At 40.4% G+C, this 21,502-nt stretch overlaps 2 protein-coding genes across 3 annotated transcripts; one reads left to right on the top strand and one right to left on the bottom strand.

The window, feature by feature from the left end:
- Positions 1-3,811: 3,811 nt before the first annotated feature.
- Positions 3,812-10,322, bottom strand: LOC145494568 (uncharacterized). 2 transcript variants are annotated; one of them, XM_081474067.1, is made up of 4 exons: positions 10,015-10,322; positions 7,907-7,969; positions 7,207-7,485; positions 3,812-6,360 (listed from the first exon to the last, which is right to left on the bottom strand). In XM_081474067.1, exons 1-4 carry the CDS (start codon positions 10,162-10,164, stop codon positions 6,088-6,090), a joined length of 765 nt encoding a protein of 254 aa, XP_081330193.1. In that variant the 5' UTR covers positions 10,165-10,322; the 3' UTR covers positions 3,812-6,087. The 2 variants fall into 2 exon arrangements, with proteins under 2 accessions (XP_081330193.1, XP_081330192.1); XM_081474066.1 differs by lacking the exons at positions 7,907-7,969; positions 10,015-10,322 and having other exon boundaries at positions 7,207-7,843.
- A 186-nt stretch (positions 10,323-10,508) lies between these two features.
- Positions 10,509-19,739, top strand: LOC145494572 (uncharacterized). Its single transcript, XM_081474071.1, has 4 exons — positions 10,509-10,735; positions 14,399-14,461; positions 15,122-15,427; positions 16,456-19,739. The coding sequence occupies exons 1-4, from the start codon at positions 10,586-10,588 to the stop codon at positions 16,567-16,569; spliced, it is 633 nt and encodes a 210-aa protein (XP_081330197.1). The 5' UTR covers positions 10,509-10,585; the 3' UTR covers positions 16,570-19,739.
- Positions 19,740-21,502: the final 1,763 nt, after the last annotated feature.

Here is a 21,502-nt window from a genome sequence, read left to right as displayed (position 1 = left end):
CCCGGCCCAGGAGCTACGCTTTTAGGCTGGCCTAAATCTATATATTAGTTTTCGCTTTGAACTTTAGTCGAATAGCCCTGAATGAAAAAGTACGGACAGCCCCAAAATGTTAATTAAATAATAATAATAATAATAATAATAATAATAATAATAATATTTAGTGAGGGAATCTAACTCGCCAAAGGCGGGTTTCAGTGGAGCCCTCCTAAATAAAAATCAACTAAAAATGACATAAATAAGAGTTACCTAATAAATTACTACAAGCTAAAATAAATAAGAGTAAAAAGAGTTCGTATTAGTTAAAAAGTTAAAATTCTAAAGATTAAAATTAGCTAAAATCATTCAAAGAAGTTTTCAGTTTTGCTTTAAAAATAGATAAAACACGTGTGTCTTTTAATTCACGCGGGAGGCTGTTCCAGTCCTTCGCTGCTTGATAAATGAACATTTGCTTACCCCAGTTAGTGCGAGGGAGGGGCAAACGAAGATCGTCCAATTGTCTCGTATTGTGCGAGTGAACAGCTTGATTTCTAATGAAACTGAAGTCAAAATCTGTTGACCCAATTAAGCACTTATGAATTGCGGTGCAACGATGAAAAAATCGCCTTAACGCAAGTGGCTTGAAATCAAGGCTTTTCAAGGCTTGAGTTGACGAGCTTCGGATTGGAAGGCCCAACAGTACTTTAGCAGCATTATTTTGAAGTACCTGCAGTTCTGACATTATGGTGAGATTGTTCTTGTCCCCCCAAACGAGGTCTCCATAATCAAAGAGTGGTAGGATTAAGATGTTGTATAGGGTGACCCTGGCTTGAAATGGCAGTAGATTTCTAACTCTCCTGATTAGGCCTATCCTTTGATTAATCTTCTTACAAACAGATTCGATGTGATCTGCCCAGGACATAGACTGATGAAGTGTTACGTCCAAATACTGGAATGATTCTGTTCTATCGATTATAGTACCCTTTACTTGAATAGATATTTCCTGGATACGTTTTAGTTTGTGTGGACTCCCAAAGATGACAAAGTTGCATTTTGATAAATTAAGAGTCAGGAGATTTCTGGAGAACCATTCTGACACTGTCTCTAAGTCAACATTGAGGTGACGTTGAAGATCAGTAAGATCTTTAGATTAGTAGTAAAGTACAGTATCATCAGCATAAAGAACGATATCATTTGCTAAAGGACAGTTCGGAAGATCATTCACGTAAATCAAAAAAAGTAGTGGACCCAGAATACTGCCTTGGGGTACCCCAACGGGCATTCTAGCAGCTAAGGAGTGAGCATCTCCAACTACTGTAATTTGCGACCTTTTCGTGAGATAGGATCTAAACCATTGGACAGTAGAGTCGGTAAGGCCAATGTTTATTAGCTTCTGCAGTAGTAGATGATGGTCTACCGTGTCGAAGGCCTTTGATAGGTCCAGAAATACAGCACCTGTAAACCTACCAGTGTCCATATTCTGGAGAATATTATCTGTGAAGTGAGCCAAGGCTGTTCCAGTTGATAACTTCGGTCTGAACCCAAACTGTTTGGACGTAATGATCTTATTTTTTGTGAGATAAGCGTATAGTTGGATGTGTACAGCTTTTTCAAGTATTTTGCTCACCGTCGGCAGGACTGTTATGGGCCTATAATTGTTTGCATCGCAGCGATCACCTTTCTTGAACAACGCTGACACTTTTCCAAATTTCCCAAGAGAAGGAAAGGTGCGAGATTCAAGAGATTGATTAAACAATCTAGTAAGGCTGCCACTAACTACTGAGGCTGAATCTTTCAAAAGGCGCGCGCTGACGTTGTCGAGTCCGATTGCTTTATTAGTTTTCAGCTGTTTAAGTTGACGGAGAACAAAGTCTTCTGCAATTGGCTCAAGAACAAATTTCTGAAGTGAATGGAAGTTTTCCGGAGACTTTGAGAAAAACAAAGAGCTGTAAGACTTGAGTTTAAATTAATTGATCCCAGAATTTTCTTAACATTTAGGCTAATCTCGGTCTCAACGTTCGTATAAAAAATGAGTGCGTTGGTTTATATAATGTTTATTTCATTTACCAATGCAACAGAAATCAGATTTTATTAGCTTGTCTGCCATTTCTGTAAACAAAATAAATCTCGCCAGTTATACGCAAAAGTATCGAGCATATTGTTGGAACTATATATTCAAACGATTTGTCGACACAAAAGTGCTTTTTCTTCCTTGCTGTTGCCTTTTATTTATTGCTTCTGTGGTGACCGGAGTGTTTGCATTGTGGTATAAAGAATTCGTATATAATTGATAAACATCCTTGGATGGACGAAAGACAAACCTCGGGGCACTTGAGCCAAGTGGCCCATCAGGTCGGCGCGTATACCAGTTCTGTAGCATGAAGAGACCAGGAGTATTTCTATTCCCCCTGGATGGGATGCTAGTCCATCGCAGGGTTACCCCCCCCCCCCCCCCCAGCATTTAATTCGTCAGTACCCAATTAAACACCTGGGTGGAGAGAGGTCTAGTGAGAGTTAAGTGTCTTTCCAAAGAATAACAAAACGATGCCCAAACTAACCGATTTCTCATGTAGCTATTATTATTTGCTCTGTTTAAACTCGCTCTCTCGTAAAACTTGTCCGCTTTACCTTATTTGTTTTGTCTTATCGCACTGTAATTGTAATTTGGAATGCTCGTTTGTACACTTATTATGTTTATTATTTTTATTATTTTCTCCGCTACTTTCTGGTCCCTCACCTGTACAGAAAGTTATCTAATTTTGTAAATATGGGGGCCAAGTTGGTTAATATAACTAGAAAAGCGAATGGTTTACTTGACACCCATACTCTAACTATAATATTTATAAACCGAAAAGATATACTGTAAACATAAAAAGCTGTAATCTTATCTGTGAGGAAATAAAGTACGTTTTGATATGTTACATTAAGAACTCCAAAAATAATAATTATTAGTCAGTTTAGTTAGACAGACTTAGATATTATACTTTTAAATTACGCTGAAAAAATTTTTACCGGGTATAAATGAAGCCTCTAACTCAACTCAACTCAGTTTCATCACCCGGGCCAGAGCTCGAACCCAGACTTCTCTTGATCCGGAGTGCAGCGCGTACTAGCCATAGCTAACCATGAGGCCACTTCAACTGGTATGCATTACGACACTACAGTCATATATAGTCTACAGTCCAGATTGACTGATATCATTCAATGCTCGCGATTTACTATATACTGATACGCGAAAGGCCAGATCTGAAAGTGGCAAGGAAAATGGGGTGTTTCAATCAGGATTTACAGGGCCTAGTAGGAAACCCCCTCTGAAAACTCCAGGACTACCCCTCTCCCCCTCTCCCTCCGTCATCTATCTTCCGGATTCGTATCACAAAACGGGTCAGTAACCTGACAACGGTTTCATTTCTTTTCCGACTTAAAAAAGTACCCTTTAATGTTCCTTTCTATGAGTGCACGAAAACATCCAACTTCTACATTAGGAAAGAAGAGAAGATACAATAATTGTCAAAATGTATTTACTTCATGTTAGTTGATTAAAAAATTACCTGTCATGAACTGTCTTATTTTCGTCAAATGTAATTGTTCTATTAACTAGTGTAAGTCAAGGACAACATTTTAACCGCAAGCAAACACGAGAAATTGACTACTTCGTGCGGCCACTTCTGTTTTTCCACCCGGATTTTTCCCGCGTCATATGCGACGGACTAAGCGAGTCTAAACCGTGTGCAAAAAGTGAATTCTCGTCGGTGTTCTGCGAAATACTCCTGGCCAGCCGCGTTAGCCTACTCTCCAGGCGTAAACGGCGAAGGAGTAAGGAGGAAGGGGGCGGGGGGGGGAAGGGGGGATGTAAAACGCGATCAAGGAAGAATGGGAACGCCTTCCATAAAACCTGGGCTTTCAAATAACGCCAGCCAATTTCCATGCAATCCGATTGCATCAACTGTCAATTACTTTCAATCCGTACGTTCACCAATTAGAAAATAGCGCGCGCTCACACCTGGGATTGATTTCTCTCAAAAGATTTGGCTGGCGTGAATGCCACCTGTTCAATGATATAGACACGGGAGAGAGTTGTTTGGGTAGAGCAGTAATCTTACAATCAGGAAAACACTTCGCGTCACTCTCAATCAACAGACTAAGCGAAAGTAGAAGGTTTTTTTCCCACCGATAAAAAGAAATAATAATAAAAAAACCTTTCAAGCAGCACTGCCAAATAAGCACTTTTTTAATTCAAATTACCGAGTGTACTCGAAACTGGCGTGCTTTTGTTCTCTGGAGATGATATGCACACTGACTGATCAATAGGTATTGAGTTATATACGGATGAGCCACACATAAAAAGCAATTCACAATGCACTAATGATTATTACGGTTTATTAAATGATTGTCACGGTTTATTAAATTCTTAGAAATCTTCAGTAATGACAATAATCGAAGCACGCCAAACCACAAAATCGGCGTCACAGAGGTTGGGCGACGCACACGCGGGCCTCGCTTCAAATTGGAAGACAAAAGCATGAAAAGTAAGATACAACGGGACCTTTCGACTTTACAGCGGCCATCTTGAATTTGAAACATGCAGTCATGTGATGTGAGGACTAGAGTTGAATTACGAATACTGGGACGTCCTTTGAATAGGCCATTCCCAGTTTCCTTGTGCCTCTGTTTCAAAACCAAGCTAAGTGCGAAACCATTCTTACTGGAAACGACTTTGATTCAGAATGAAAATGAACCTGTACTTTCGCACTTAGACTCGTTTTGACACAGAGGCAAAAGACAACTCGGAAATGGCCTATTCAGGTATTCTCGGGACATCCGATCATGCCTCGAAAATAATACCGTTCTCTAAGGGTTCCGAGTAGTTTCCGAACATTCTCGACTCCAGACCTCGCACTAGATGAACGCGTATTAAAATTCAAAATGGCTAGCATACAACTTGCAAGATTATCTTTCATTCGCATTTAATGTCAGGACCATTTGTGGCGACGCGTCGACTTTGCCGGGCTCACCCTTCTCCCCGACCCCCTCTACTTACCCGACGTCTCCACAGGACTACAAAGTAATTGTGACTGCTTCACCAACTTGGCGACGACCAAGGAAAACAAATTATTCACTCGGGTTGTGATACCATCGCCGAATGTTATATAAGCACCACTCAATGTAAAAATCCTGAATATCATACTCATCACAAGTTTCATTACTAAAGCGTAAGTAATGTAGATGTAAAGTGAGCAGGCGAACAGTACGAGCAGGGAAAGGCTATCTCTGTCAATCCCAGTGGACCTACGACTGAGGACGGGTGTCTGGAAAACCCGAATAGCGAATAGCAAATAGTCGCGAATAGCGAACAGTGAATAGTCCCGAATAGTGCGAATAGTCTCGAATCGTGCGAATAGTGGCGAACAGTCGCTAAAAGTGGCGAATAGTGACGAATAGTCGTCAATAGTCACCGCTTTAGCTCTAATATCCAGCGTTAAATAATTATCCAAATAAGCAACAGAATTTCAGTGAATTTATTACCTTTTCTTCTCCAGACTCAGGCTAGAAGACTGTTCATGGCTGACATTAAGAAAACAGAAAACACAAGGATAACCTAATAAAGACGTATTTACGCTTTTGCAGCGGTTAAAACAGAAAAAATTACGTTTAGAAACACCTTTTTGTCCTTATAAGCGTCTGTGCTTTTTAGCGGGAAAATCCCATCCAAAGTTGCTACGAGGTTGACTGCGAGATACTGGGTACCCTATTTGCTACTATTTGCCACTATTTGCCACTATTTGCCACTATTCGCCACAATTAGCCACTATTCGAGACTATTCGCCACTATTCGAGACTGTTCACCATTATTCGCACTATTCGCACTATTCGCGATCGCTATTCGCTATTCGCTATTCGGGACTATTCGCTGTTCGCTATTCGCGACTATTCGCTATTCGGGTTTTCTAGACACCCGACTGGGGACATGAAAGCCTAATCTAACTATACTGAATACGGTTAAATATGGACAACCATCGAACACAAATTGCACTTTCTCAAAAATTAAACATTTATCCCTTCTTGGAGACCAAGAAGGAAAAACAAGAATGATAATTACTGATTGGTCTTTTATTGGTTAGACACTGGAACAGCGACCATCGGCTCAGCTGAAACCATCTGGTGACCTGCAACCATCGGTTGCCCTTCAACCATCTGCTGACGTGCAAGGACCGGCTGACCTGCAATAAGCGGCTGACATGCAACCATCGGCTGAGCTGCAACCATCTGCTGACCAGCAAACACCGCCTGACCTGCAACCATCGGCTGGGCTGCAAAATAGGTCGGTTGTAGTGGTTGCAGTTGGATTTGTCCGGTTTCTAATCGGTGAAATGCGTACACTGCCTGTAAACATGAAATAAAAATGATGTTTTGACAGCTTGACATTAAGTCGCGCATGTGACCCTATTAATCGTAGCAACCTCAAGCCCGGATTCGAGTTTGAGGTACAAGTCAACTTCAAATCACGTTCGATGCAGCTTCAAGTTTCTTCTTTCAAATGATGTGATTTCGTTTCATTTCTCGCACACTACGAAACTAACAAGCGAATCATGTATTTACAGTTCATTACTTTAATTTAAAACAATAAAATGAAAGAAAGCGGCATAACTGTTGTGTTTTATTTGTTTGGAATTAAACTGAGAGGACAAGAAAATTCACAAGGCCAAATAGCTTTCAATTATTCTAAGCAACGCAGCTTTGGGAGGCTAGGCAGCATGGGTTTAGCGCAGGACTTGAATCCGGAGGTCGCGGGTTCAAGCCACGCTCTGATCACTAAGCTGGAGTTGTTTCTCGGGAGACCCTAGTTCAACTCCTCGGTCATGCTTGCAAATAGCCAACTGGTCTGCTTCCCGCTAGTTGGGAATTTTAGGCGTATTATGTTTATTTGAAAATTTTATTTTTTCAATTAAGTAGCATGCCTGAGAACTAGCTAGGTATTGTCCATGATGAACAACATTTGAACATTTTCTTTGAAAAATAAAATAAAACAAACAGGACAAAAGAAACATTGAACACGTAGGAAATCAATAATTCCAGGAGCACTTTTCAGAAATATAAGCACTATGGCACTACAATATCCAAACAGCCGCCATCTTTGATCCGCCATCTTCGATTTCTTGAATTCTAGAAAAACTTCAGAATGTAATTGAATTAAAAGTAGTCTTTCGTTCCATCGGTAACTATGCGTACCTGATTATCTTGAGGAGGCTCATAGCCTATGTCACCGCAGCTCTTGGCGCTTGCAAAGGCGAGGATCATCTCAATAATAGAAAATAGAATAGCTAAGGAGGATATGGCCAACATAGTATTTTCCTGAGCGGTGAACTTGAATTCTGTGTCCTTTTCTACAATGTAAAAAGGGTAACCCGCCTTCTGACTTAACAATAGGCCAATGCCCCATTGATAGTGGTACATTGTTGCTGCTGACATCGCAGCACAAGCCACGCTGACTGACTTGAGGGCATAGATCTGAAATAGAGCAAGAAAGAAGAGAAGCGAGTCAGAGTGAATGCGTACATGGCCGTGCCGTGTCGTACCGTGCCGTGCTGTGCAATGCGTTGCAATGCAGTGCTGTGCCGTGCTGTGCCGTGCTGTGCCGTGCTGTGCCGTGCTGTGCCGTGCTGTGCCGTGCTGTGCCGGTGCAGTGCAGTGCAATGCAGTGCGGTGCCGTTCCGGTGACGGCGCCATGTGTTGCCAGATGTGCGCTCTGATGTTGTGCTCCTGAGGGGAGGAGCCCCCAGGGTTGTGCTGATCTAGAGCTCGCTTCGACAAACATTAATCATGGGTTCCTAGTTTTTGGTTTATGCCTTTGCACATGGGAGATAAAGGACCATTGCTATAGTCTTATGGAAAAACCTTCATCAGTGAATGCTGTATACAACTGTCTTACCAAATTCGGGGGGCGTCTTGACATGCCGGACAAAACCAGGCCTACGATGCCAACTGGTAACACCTTGGTTGAAAGAAAAGAGAACTATCAGACACTATCAGGATGATTTTCAAAGAAAACACTCAACTAAAAACTGATGCAGGTGCACAAGATGTTTGCACTTCGCAAGACAGTCTGAATATGAATTGTCGTAACACGTTAATGTTTGATGATCCGTGCGGCTTGGGTGCAAGCGGGGTTCATGTCTTTATTTATTTATTTATTTATTTATTTATTTTCGTTATCTTAAGTGCTTATTTGAGTTTAAGTTGAAGGGAAGAGTCGGCAGGAGAAAGGCTGTGGGGAATCTGTTTCTCACACAACCACTGCATTTAGCCGGAGATAAAATGTTACACCTTATGCCAGCATTCTTTTGAGCATAATAGTGCAGCAAACGAATCAAGCATCCTGCCAGAATAATAGCAACAAAAACTGGCTGACAGTTGAGGGACTTTGGGCGGGTTAAGAGGAATCTGGACACTAGTCCCTCGACTGTACACTACACAAAGCACATGCCCAAAGGTTTTGCTATAAATTGAACACTCTTCGGCTGCATCAGAGCGAGTGTTTTTTGTTTTTGTTTTTTCTTTTTCTTTTTCGTTACGCCAATACTCATTTTACAATAACCAAGCTAGGGCAATGGAGGATAACATTGAGGCGTCGCTAAGGCTTCAACATAACAAGCGTTAAGGGTATATATTAGGCTTTTCATGTAAACATAATGGAGCATAATAATGAGATTTTTTTTTGACCATAAAAAAGAGCTTCTTTCTCTCTGAACCACTAGAGTCTGTCACAAAGGTCGAATTGGTGATTGACCTGAGATTGATATCAGTAAATATATGTTTAAACTGTTATTCGTATGGTTAAACCTCCCAACATAGACAAAATTAATTCTAAATCTTTTGAAATCTTGCAACAAAAATAACTTAGCATTTTACCGTTTAACACTGTTTTCTGTCACGTTTTATTGTTCACCGCTACCAATATAAACACAATTGTTAGTGAAATCATTATTTTATTTAACTAAAATAGGATTATCGCATTAAAAAGTGTGGCAATACTGAATAAAGAGGTCACTCATATTGGCAAAGTCGTGTTATGTCTGTTCAGCCCAGAATCCCTGTCAACCCTTTCTCCACCATTGTATAATTACAAGCCGCATCCCAGGCAAATGCAAATCAGTATTAGGCGACAATGATATTACACGAATTTCAGCGGGGTACGATCACTGTGGTGTCAACAGTTATAAAGAATTCTGACATTTTTCACAGTAAATGTGGTTCCGAACCTCTCGCAAGTCGACTGTCAAAAGATAAAATTTAAGCTTGTGGCTATCGAACTACCAGACGAGTGCAGGCACGCAAACAGATCGACGAAGACTGAAAAACAGCTATGCTTCTGAGCGAGGGTCCGCATTGGAGAGCTAGAATCTCACTTAATAGGAAAATTTCTCAACTGCAGACCTCGTTCTTAGGCACCTCGGTTAAAAAGGCCTTATTTCTATGCTCACAGCTACAATTTTGAGCAATTAATTCTCAGTCATTAGCTAAGCACTCACTCACTTGAGGAAATTTTCTCCCCTAGCAAACTGTTTTTGACAGTTATTCACTTCAGACTCCCTGTAAAACTAAATTCAAGCTATGCATGAAGAAAATAAATAAACTGATTGACTGAAGACGGTGAATATTACAGAATGAGTGAGCAGCTGGTGGTAGAAGTCAATTCTGAAAATGGTTCATGCTCTTCCTCATAGCGTGAAAGTTCATAGTGATTCCAGAATGATTAAAGTCTAAACGTCAAACAAACAAACAAGGAAACAAACAACCCGAATCTGAAAACCTGAAAACTGTTGTTCCACGCGAAGAAGGCCAATTCGAGTCGCTGATACATGGAACTTCTTCAAGCGAACTATAATATAGCTAAGAAAATGAACTGTTCTCACCGATCGGAAGCTAGCTGCATGAAACGGCTGTAATTCGCAGGGTTTTAGTAGCTACGAGCAATCTAGCGCGTTGGATTAAACGAGGGAGGCAAAGTATGGAATCGTACGACCAAAGTCTACTTACAATGGCAGCCGTCCAACATGGCGACATCAGAAAGCTGGTATACAAGTATCGTACTTGAAATCGATCTACTAAACCAAGGATCAAGAAGATGGCGGTCATTACAAGCTGAACTATGGAAAGGACTTTCAAATCCCGACTGTTGTACGCCATTTTACGTCAAGTTGTTCAAAGTTGTAAGAATTGTTGCAATCAAACCTGGTGTGCGGAAGTTCTAACAAATAATTTTTCGCATGCGTGACTTACAATAACTGATAAAGGTATATGAAAACAGGCAATTAATTCGTGACACGTTTTTTTCTTCTTTTCATTTACTGTAGAATTTCAACGTTTTCGTCGACTGATAGCAAAGTTATCAGTAAAGTATATGGTATTTTGTACGTCGCAGAACGAATGAGAGTACATCGGAAAAGGAACGTTAACTGAGGTTTTGGCGACTGCGGAAATTTCATATGCAAATTTGTAAATATGCAAATACTAATCAGACACGCCGCTTGTATGGGCCTTCTGCGGTCTAAGCTAAATTTCAAAATTCAGCTCTATATTTCTTTCAATCACTTCGCCGAACTGTAAAATGGGGCATGACAGACGATTCTTGAAAGTCATTTCGATTGTTCAGGTTGTGATGGGCGCCATTTTTTTGGCGCTTGGCATTGTGGATAGGTATGAAGTCCGCTTTATATACACCAGTTACTTGTTTGCGCCATGTTGGATAGCTGCTCTTGTAAGTACTTCGGGCTCTTGTCATTCAGAACTCGGATGCTTATAGTTAAATTTCGATTAGTTTTAGTAGAATCCTTCCTGTAACAGTGGCAGGTTATCACTGCGTGTTTATATTCTAACATGTACTATTCCAAGCAGTCCACGTTCAACAGCGATCGATGGAAAGAGTGATCCATCACGCACTATGTATTATTTATCTTTGCGTTAGCCAGAGGGGAAGATAGCTATTTCTGGCCCTTGATTCTTGTACGCTGTTAACACGGAAATTAAACCCGACATATTTTTCGCTTGTGTGCACGCAGACTAGAGAGAAGAACGAGGAAAAGAAAAGCTAAATATTTTCATTAAAAATTACACCTCGTGTTCTCGCTTGAAAGATCAGTCTGAATGTGTCTAGGATTACTTGTGTAAACAAACCTTTCATGCAACGTGGATTTATGTCGATGAGGAAATGCAGATCACGTCGCATAACGCTTGACTGAGGCGTAACAACAGCAACAGGGAGCTTAAGGACGTTCGCGCGAAAATTTTCTACTCGATAGATTTTTTTAAACCTCTACTGCGGACAGATAATGATATGCTTGTTTCAGAAATTAAATAAAAATTGGGGGTCACTGACTTCGTTTCAGAGATCAAGCGTGCGGAAAACTAGTCTGATTTTGATAAATTGGTGCGCGTAACTCAGCATGGTCTCCAGGGTTTTTAGGTTGAAATATCAAAGATAAGTCAACAGAGGCAAACTATCCTAACAATATTTTGCATAAGTGGATCTGTGGGGTTAATAATTCCAAATACTGCCATCATTTTCAGAAACCTTAACCCATCAAGAGGCTTTTGAAACTGACTCACATGTAAAGCTAAACGAAGAGGCCAAATGAACGGAATTCGATGGTACGTTTTGCAAAAAATTCAAACTTCTACACTATAGATTTTCTTCATATTTTCCCCAAAACGTAGAAAATCGTTAGAGAGAATGGCTCATCAAAAGAAAAATAGGGGTCACCGAACGTCCAAGATCGTTAAATCCACACAAAGTTGTAGCAGTGGCGATTTGTCTTATTATTGTTCACTTTACTACTTAGCGCGCGCGCTCGATGCATGACGCAATCTCGTTCCCAGAGTCTTCGTTCCCCTTGACCAGCGGTCGGAAAACAAGAGCTCTGGGAGCAACCATTTCAGGCATGCACCATGGATGCAGACTGCGCAGTGAAACCGGACGGGCAAAAATCACCAGAATTCGGTTATTTCAAAATGGTTGTTCCCAAAGCTATAGTTTTCTGACCGCTGGTCAAGGGGAACGAAGACTCTGGAAACGAGATTGTGCATGACGTGGCGTGTGAATTTCGTGCGCAGTAAGGATGCGCAGAAAAAATTAGCGCGAACGTTCATAAACAATGACGACGGCGACTACAAGAACTACGGCTGGAGAAAAATGGATTTATATTTTACCTTTGAAATTCTCAATTGTCTAGAACTAATCACTAGGATTAGTTAGGTCTAAAACCCCACTCAAACTAAAGATGTAACACCAGCGATCAATTCAAGAAGAAAATACGAAAAATTAGCTGTCGTGGCTAATGTTCTTCAAAATACGCAGAACTTAGTCATTTCACGATGTTCTTTTGCAGAGGACGGTTGCGAAATGTACCGTGAAGATTTACAACGCACGTGCACAGCTGTTGTACTGCTCATTTAACCTTTTGTTTGGTGGTTTTCTCGTTGCCGTTGCCGTCGTGGTTTTCTTAAGTAAATCTCACTCGAGCCTTACATAAATAAAATTTGTCTGAATATCGATTCACGATTCTTGAACCTTTTCAACTCTGCTTACGTTTACTGTAGAGTATACTGACACTAATGTAGGTTGACGATTGAAACTCAATAATGGTAGCGAACCGAGGCAAAATAACAAAGCTGATGTACCGAGGTTCGACTTGGTCCGGAATAGCATGCAAAATTAAACCTGTCTCAAAGAAAACTGGCGCCCAGCACTCAGGGAGACCGATAAACAAGCATTCCCAAAATTCCAAGCGTAGTCAATCGATAAAAACCGATATTGGAAATTCAATCGATATCAATCGCTGATTGCTATCGATTGATATCGGCAATCGATGTCAATCGATAGCTCACAGAAAAATTTCTTTATCGCCTGCTATGGATTGGCAAAAATCGATAACAATCGTTAATTCCTGTCTTCAGGAATATGTTATCGATTTTTAAAAAATCGACAATAACCACCCGGACTATTCAAAGATGGCTTTGTTATTATAATACCTGGAACAACACGAGACGTTCATCTTCAGCATGCCGCTAGATTATATTTTCCTTTTGGCCTACTCGGAGATCTATTCTTACGTTGGTTTCCTATATTAAACGCAAATGATTGAAATCAATAGAACACTGACTCTGTTGTTTATTTTGCTTCATCTTAATGCCGACGCTATCATGAGACTGGAGGGTTTTACCCTTCTACTCTGGGCTGAGCTTCTTCCGGTGTCGTTAACTAGCAAAGAGAGATGTCAAGCCCAAAACATTCCGTTCTTGTTATTTTGTCAATGATTGTAAAAGATATGCAGGCTATGATAATTGGCTCATTAAAACCATTTTTTACGATAACTGCAGAAATTCTCGCGCGGTCATTGGCTAATTTTCATTGTCAATAAGCGGACAGACACATGATTTTATAATTTATGCGATGTGTTAACGAGCTAGAGCGGACAATTTGACAATTTGCAATAGTAAAAAACAAATTGACATCCGTTTTTCAAGTGTCTGTCCTGTTATTGATCATGAATTTCGTCATAACATTCGTCATAACACAGCTATTTTGACAATGTTGTGACGAAATTCATGATCAATAACAGGACAGACGCATGAAAAACTGACGTCAATTTGTTAAGTAGAGAAATTTTGTCCAATATTTTATTAGTGAAACTTGTAACAGCAATCGATAATAATCGATTCCAATCGATGAATCAATCGTTGTCGATTACCATCGGCAATCAACAACTCACAACTTTTTTTTTGTTCATCGATTTTCATCGATGGCTATCGCCAGTCGAATCAATCTTCGATTGATATCGATTGTTGTTATATGGCTCTGTCTCACAAGGACTGCGAACCACCAAATTCACGAATTTGATTGACTGAAATCGACATTGAAAGCCGTCTTGATTTTCCCATATACACCGACATCTAGACCGGTAATGTTTTGCAGTGAAAAAGTTACAAACTAAAATGCAAAATCATTGACTATTTCCATCCAACAATATTTATTTATGAAAGTGCCAAAAAGCCTGCTGAGAAGGAAAAGAAATTGGTAGAATTAAATTTAGCTCATCGCCGTTCGCAAGCAAAATGTCAGTTAGCACAAACCTGTTACGTTAAACGCCGAATTAAATTGTTCTTGTTTGCCGTATAATATACATCTTATAAACTGAGCTTAGTCGGTCTGTATGGGAAAATCTTGACCTCGGTCGTATGTACAGACCTCACTGCGTTCGGTCTGTACTCACGACCTCGGTAAAGATTCTCCCATACAGACCTCCTGCTTGGTTAATAAGAGCTAATTATCGATAAAAATCGATTATCAGTTTATCGATTGACGACGCCTGGCAATTTTTTTTTCTATTTTATTTTTACGATTTCCATTTTTTTTTTCTCCAAGGTGTTACCAGCTGGCGTCATGGGAGTTATTTTGGTCAACAAATCAAGTCCCTCCTCGACTTTGGTAAGGCAGAAATGGAAAATTCCAATTTACCCTCATACATAAAGCGGGACAAATATTTTATTCACTTAAATATCTCGAAATATCGCTCTTTTCTCGTGATACAAAAACGACACGTTTTTCTGGCAACAATTAATTATATTTTGATAAAATAAGAGCAGAGCTGGAACGCCAAGCGGAGCACCATAACTATAGGAACAGAACCACATGCATGCATAGACAATTCTTTTTTCATGGTTAACATGACTAGTGGCGTGGATCGCTGATGCCTGCGCCCTACGATAAATAGGACGACGTCGCGCCACATGGCGGCCATACTCCAGCCACTAGAAGGTGGACCGAGGCATGCTGCCTCGATATCGGATAATTTTGATATTGAACATCCATGTTATGGTCAATTGACACCTGTCAAAACAAAGCATCCGCTGACCAGTGCCACATGAACATATCGCGGGCTCGGATTTAGAGCTATTCAAGGTCACATATTTTTTTTTTGAAGTTCACCGCTGCGCAAGTACTGGTTTTCGATTGTATCGGAGGCTCAAGCTACGTTAACTTATTGTAGTCAGGAGCTCCGCTTTTAGGTTGAGCTAAATCTATATATTATTGTTTCCTTGTACGTGGGGTTTACTCTGAAGCCGCTTCTATTTTGATTCATTTCAGATTAACGCCGTGAGCTCTGTGAGCATGACGAGCGCCATAGTATCAGGCATAACAGTGTATGAATATAAATGGGCTGTGGGCAGAGTACTGGTCGCTAACCTGGTTGCTACGATTACGACGGAATGGGACGACGTTCACTTTGCCGACAAGGACGCAGCTCTTAAACTCACCGACCAAGAAATTACTGCGGTAGCAATAAGCTCCTTGATTGCGATATTTTCCACCATTGAGGTTGCCCTCGCCCTTTGTGCTGCTTGGATCAGTGATTCTCTCTACCAGCCTCCCCAAGAGAATCAAATCAGTCAGGTATGTGAAGTACTTTATCTTTTGGAGACAAGAAATAACTTTCATATCATGGCATAAAAACTTCAGCCAGTCAGGATACAAGAAAAGCGTTGCATACTCGATGGTATCACACTTAACTTTTCGATCACGCGTTGCGCATGTGTCGCATTGACTGTGTGTGCCACTGTATTCTCTATCAATTAGTAATAGCTAGTAATTGGACCGAGTGAAGTACAATTTAGGGAGTAATCGCGCGAGTAATTTCAAAATTGGACGAGTGCAATTAACATAGGCAATACAATTGCAAAAATTACAAAAATTAAAATGTAACGACTTACAAAAAGAAATTACTAACTGAAAAGAACCAGTACACAAAATCTACGAATTACGGTCGTTATGAACACTCACAAGACTCAAACAAAACAGAAGTGCTCTAAAGAGTAATAAGGACCCAAATCTTCCTTTTGTCTATCCCAAACTTAGTGCAATTACTTATCCCGGTCCAGTAACTTATTAATAGTATTTATAACAAATTTCGAAATTAAAAAGGTCTTTGGGGAACTCGTTTGAGCGAAAAAGTCAGTAGCGCTTCCCATAAATTTTAATAAACGGTCCGCAATGCGTACTTCTGGCTTATGGCCAGCGCAGTGCTATTTCATGACTGGGTTGATATATTCTAGTCTTACGAGTAGGCAACTACTAAAAAGATAAAAGTGGGGAACATTTAGAAGGAAGCCATTAAGTGCACGTAATGGACGTGAGTGTCACGTGGGTATCCAATTACGGGTATCCAATGACAAAAATTTGCAAGTGGATCTATGTAATTGGACATCCAAGTGATCGTGCGCCGATTACGTGACAAATAGGCGCGCGGAGAACCAATCGCGACCAAGAATTTTGTTATAGAAAAGATTAGTCAATTAATTAATCAATCAATCAATTATTCAAGTCGTTCGCCAGTTATATTTCACGGCCTCTTTACCCAATTCAAATGCTAACCGTGATATAAAGCTGTCGAAACATAATTTTCCTTTTAACTTAACTTTCAGGCAAGAAATGTGAATAACCAGTTTGGGGCCGGACAAATCCCAGTGCACCCACCCTATACAGCAGTTCAGCCTATGGTTGCTGTTCCAGTACCCAGTTACAATGCCCTTAAGTAGTCAGTTTTCTTCTCGCTTTTACTCAGTTATTCTTTTAAATGAATCTCCCAACATATTTAAAATTAATATTGAACTCATCCAAATCTTTTGAAATTTTGCAACAAATATAACTTAGCATTTTGGCCTTTAGCACTGTTTCTGTAACGTTTCATTGTTCATCGCTACCAAAATAAACATAATTGTTAGTAAAATTATCGCAATAAAAAATGTGGCAATAATCAATAAAGAAGTCATTCACCAATGAATGTCAAAGTCGTGACATGTCTGTTCAGCCCAAAAAAATCCCTGTCAACTCTCTCTACACCATTGTACAAGCTGCATCCAAGGCAATGCAGATCAATATTAGGCGATATCGATATTCCGCGAACTTCAGCAGGGTGCGATCACTCTGATGTCAACAGTTTTAAAGAATTCTGTCATTTCTCACATTAAATGTGGTTTCGAACCTCGCAAGGTCGACTGTCAAAAGATAAAATTTAAGCCTATCGAACTACCAGACGAGTGCTTTCACTAAAACAGAACGACGAAGATTGAGAAGAAGCTATGCCTCTGAGCGAGGCTCTGGATTGGAGTGCTAGAATCTCACTTATTAGTAAAATTTCTCAGTGGCACACCGCGTTCTCAAAAACGCCTCATTTCTATGCTCACAGTTACAATTTTAAGCAATTAATTCTCAACGATTGGCTAAGCACTAACCCACTCGAGGAAATATTCTCCCCTAGCTAGTGAAGGCAAACCGTTATTGACAGTTATTCATTTCAGACTCCCTGTAAAACTAAATTCGAGTTATGCATGAAGAAAATAAATAAACTGATTGACTAAAGACATTGAATATTACAGAATGAATGAACAGCTGGTGGTAGAAGTCAATTTTGAAAATGGTTCATGCGCTTTCTCGTAGCGTGAAAGTTCAGAGTGATTCCAGAATGATTCAAGTCTAAACGTCAAACAAACAAACAAACCCTCAAAACTGTTGTTCCACAGAAGGCCAATTCGAGTCGCTGATACATGGAACTTCTTCAAGCCAACTATATAGCTAAGAAAATGAATTGTTCTCACCGATCGGAAGTTACCTGCATAAAAACGGCTGTAATTCGCAGGGTTTTAGTAGCTACGAGCAATCTAGAGCGTTGGATTAAACGAGGGAGGCAAAGTATGGAATCGCACGACCAAAGTCTACTTACATTGGCAGCCGTTTCAACCAGGCAACATCAGAAAGCTGGTACACAAGTATCGTACTTGAAATCGATCTACTAAACCAAGGATCAAGAAGATGGCGGTCATTACGAGCTGAACGATGGAAACGACTTTCAAATCCCGACTGCTGCACGTGCGCCATTTTACGTCAAGTTGTTCAAAGTTGTAAGAATTATTGCAATCAAAGCTGGTGTGCGGAAGTTCTAACAAATAATTTTCTGCATGCGTGACTTACAATAACTGATAAAGGTACATGAAAATAGGTTCGTGACAGGTTTTTTCTTCTTTTCATTTAATGAAGAATTTTGACGTTTTCGTCGACTGATAGCAAAGTTATCAATAAAGTAAATGGTATTTTGTACGTCGCAGAACGAATGAGAGTATATCGGAAAAGGAACGTTAACTGAGGTTTTGGCGACTGCGGAAATTTCATATGCAAATTTGTAAATATGCAAATACTACTCAGACACGCCGCTTGTATGGGCCTTCTGTGGTCTACGCTGAATTTCAAAATTCAACTCTATATTTCTTTCAGTCACTTCGCCGAACTGTAAAATGGGGCATGACAGACGATTCTTGAAAGTCATTTCGATCGTTCAGGTTGTGATGGGCGCCATTTTTTTGGCGCTTGGCATTGTGGATAGGTATGAAGTCCGCTTCATATACACCAGCTTCTTGTTTGCGCCTTGTTGGATAGCTGCTCTTGTAAGTACTTTGGGCTCTTGTCCCTCATTGAGAAGTTGTCTTAATGTCATTTTAAAACAGACTAAGCTAGGACGCTTACAGTTAAGTCTCGATTAGTTTTAGTAGAATCCTTCCTGTAACAGTGGCAGGTTATCACTGCGTGTTTATATTCTAACATGTACTATTCCAAGCAGTCCACGTTCAACAGCGATCGATGGAAAGAGTGATCCATCACGCACTATGTATTATTTATCTTTGTGTTAGCCAGAGGAGAAGATAGCTATTTCTGACCCTTGTTTTTTTGTACGGTGTTAACACGGTAATTAAACCCGACATGTTTTTCGCTTGTGTGCAAGCAGACTAGAGAGAAGAAAGAGGAAAAGAAAAGCTACGTATTTTCATTACAAATTGCACCTCGTGTTCTCGCTTGAAAGATCAGTCTGAATGTGTCTAGTATTACTTGTGTAGATAAACCTTTCATGCAACGTGGATTTATGTCGACGAGGAAACGCAGAGTACGTCGCATAGCGCTTGACTGAGGCGTAACAGCAGCAACCGGGAGCTCTTAAACAATGACGACGGCGACTACAAGAACGACGGCTGCAGAAAAATGTATTTATATTTTACCTTTGAAATTCTCAATTGTCTAGAACCATTCATTAGGATTAGTGAATGTAACGCCAGCGATCAATTCAAGAAGAAAATACGAAAAATTAGCCGTCGTGGCTCGTATTCTTCAAAATAAGGGGTATCGAATGGTCTTTGCGAGCATTTGCGAGCATGCGAGCAGTGCGTTTATTTTTGCGAGCACGAGCAGTGATCAAATATGTCTTGGGAGCAGCGAGCACTTTAGAAAATACAGATGGCGACAGGCGAGCACTTCGTAAATTTTCTAGGTGGAATTTAAATATCTCTTTTATTAGAAAGAAACGTTTTGCGCCAATTAATCTGGCTGACATCGTTCAACCAATCCCAGCGGCTTACAGCGAATTATAGTAATTATGCCTTGTTGGATGTCAAATTACGTCAGTTAGCTTCGCGTCTGAGCTTCAGTGCGGTACACTAGGTGGACGCTCAAGGAGATCCAAAGCTTTCTACTCCGACATTGTGAACACATCACGGGAAGAAGCTTAAAGTTACCAGACTTTCAAGTGTTTTGACATGGAAGGTTTTTTTTGGTTATATTAATATTCTTAGGAAATGTGAACAACGCGGCATTTAGTCTAACAAGCATTTCGAGCTTAGGTTTTGATGATCGGCAAACCGATTGACTGAAAGAAGAATCAACGCAACGGAAGAACTGTGATATATGCTGCTAGGCCGTTTACGATTTTACATTTTATATATATTTGATATCGTTTAAGCTTTTTAAATATTACTAAGCTCATAGATTTCATTTACTTATCAGTTTATTTATTTATTTTATACATTATTTCTTAAATGGTAAATAATTTTAACTTAAGCTAAGGTATATTTTATTGTGTAAATAGTGTCCGCAATTAGTTTTTGTTTTTTGTTTTTTGTTTTTTTTTTCTTTTAAGCTAAATACTATTGACACTTAAATAAAGTCATTCATTCATTCATTCATTCATTCATTCAAGTTTTATTCGGAGGCTTCTAGGATCTAACCAATTGAAGTCAAACAGCTCTGACAAGCTCTGAAGGTCGAATAGTAATAGTAATACTCTACATGTCTTCACGTCTCTAGATTACTTTTTACCTTTGCGGGTGCCTTTCGCGAAGACTTGTTACGTGCGTCAGTTTCAATAAAACGTCAGCAAAACGAGGAAGCATGTTTTCAGAAACATTCGAGGCGCGTAAATGTTTCCCCAATGTTTCTCAGGTTTGCCATACGGGAATTTTAACGAGAATCCGAGCATGCGAGCAGTGACAAAAATTTTGCGAGCCCGAGCAAGCGAGCACTCGTCTAATTTTTGCGAGCAATTCGAGCAATGGCCAAATTTTGCGAGCACTTTTAAATTGAATGGTAGCATTCGATACCCTTAAAATACGCGCAGAACTTAGTCATTTCACATTTTGCAGGGGACGGTTACGAAGTGTACAAAGATTTACAACGTACGTGCACAGCTGTTGTTCTGCTCATTAAACCTTTTGTTTGGTGGCTTTCTCGTTGCCGTTGCCGTCGTGGTTTGCTTAAGTAAATCTCACTCGAGCCTTAAGGCTACCGCACACTAGCCGATTTTCTGTCGTAGAACTGCAGATTTTTTGTCGGGGTCAAATCAGGTTGAAATTTGTCGGGCCATCAGCTTGCCGCACACTCGCCGATTTTTTGTCGTGACTAACCGCGTTGAGGCTTGGGGCCGAGTCATCTAAAGTCAAGATGCCGCGTATTCCACTGACGTGACTTTCATGACATTTCCTAACTGGTCGAGGCGCTCGCGAGCCCCGACAAATTGTCTTGGTCCACCGCACACTGGCCGACAAGGCCCGACAAGACGTTTTGAGATCTAGCACTGTCAGATATCGCTTGACAAGGCCCGATCTTGTCGCAGACTTGTCTGAATTCACCGCACACTAGCCGACCAGTGAAGATATTTTGTCGGCCGACAAAAAATCGGCTAGTGTGCGGCGGCCTTAACAGAAATAAACTTTGTCTAAACCTCAAGAAAATCGATTCGCGATTCTTGAACCTTTTCAACTTTGCTTACCTTAACTGTAGTGTATACTGACACTATAATGTAGGTTGACGATTGAAGCTCAATAATGGTAGCGAACCGAGGCAATATAACAAAGCTGCAGTACCGAGGTTCGACTTTGCCCGGAATAGCATGCAAAATTAAACCTGCCTCAAAGAAATCTGGCGCCCAGCGCTCAGGGAGACCGATAAACAATCACTCCCAAAATTCCAGGCGTAATCAATCGATAAAAATCGATATTGGAAATTCAATCGACATCAATCGAAATCAATCGCTGATTGCTATCGATTGACATCGGCAATCGATATCAATCGATAATTCCTGTCTTCAGCAATATCGATTTTCATCGATTTTAAAAAACTCGACAATAAGCACCCGGACTATTCAAAGATGGC

Source organism: Orbicella franksi, chromosome 8 (genome assembly GCF_964199315.1).
Source record: "Orbicella franksi chromosome 8, jaOrbFran1.1, whole genome shotgun sequence".
In the NCBI taxonomy this organism is placed as follows: Eukaryota; Metazoa; Cnidaria; class Anthozoa; order Scleractinia; family Merulinidae; genus Orbicella; species Orbicella franksi.
The sequence above is the reverse complement of the archived record's forward strand: the minus strand, read 5'-3'. Positions and strand labels throughout refer to the sequence as shown.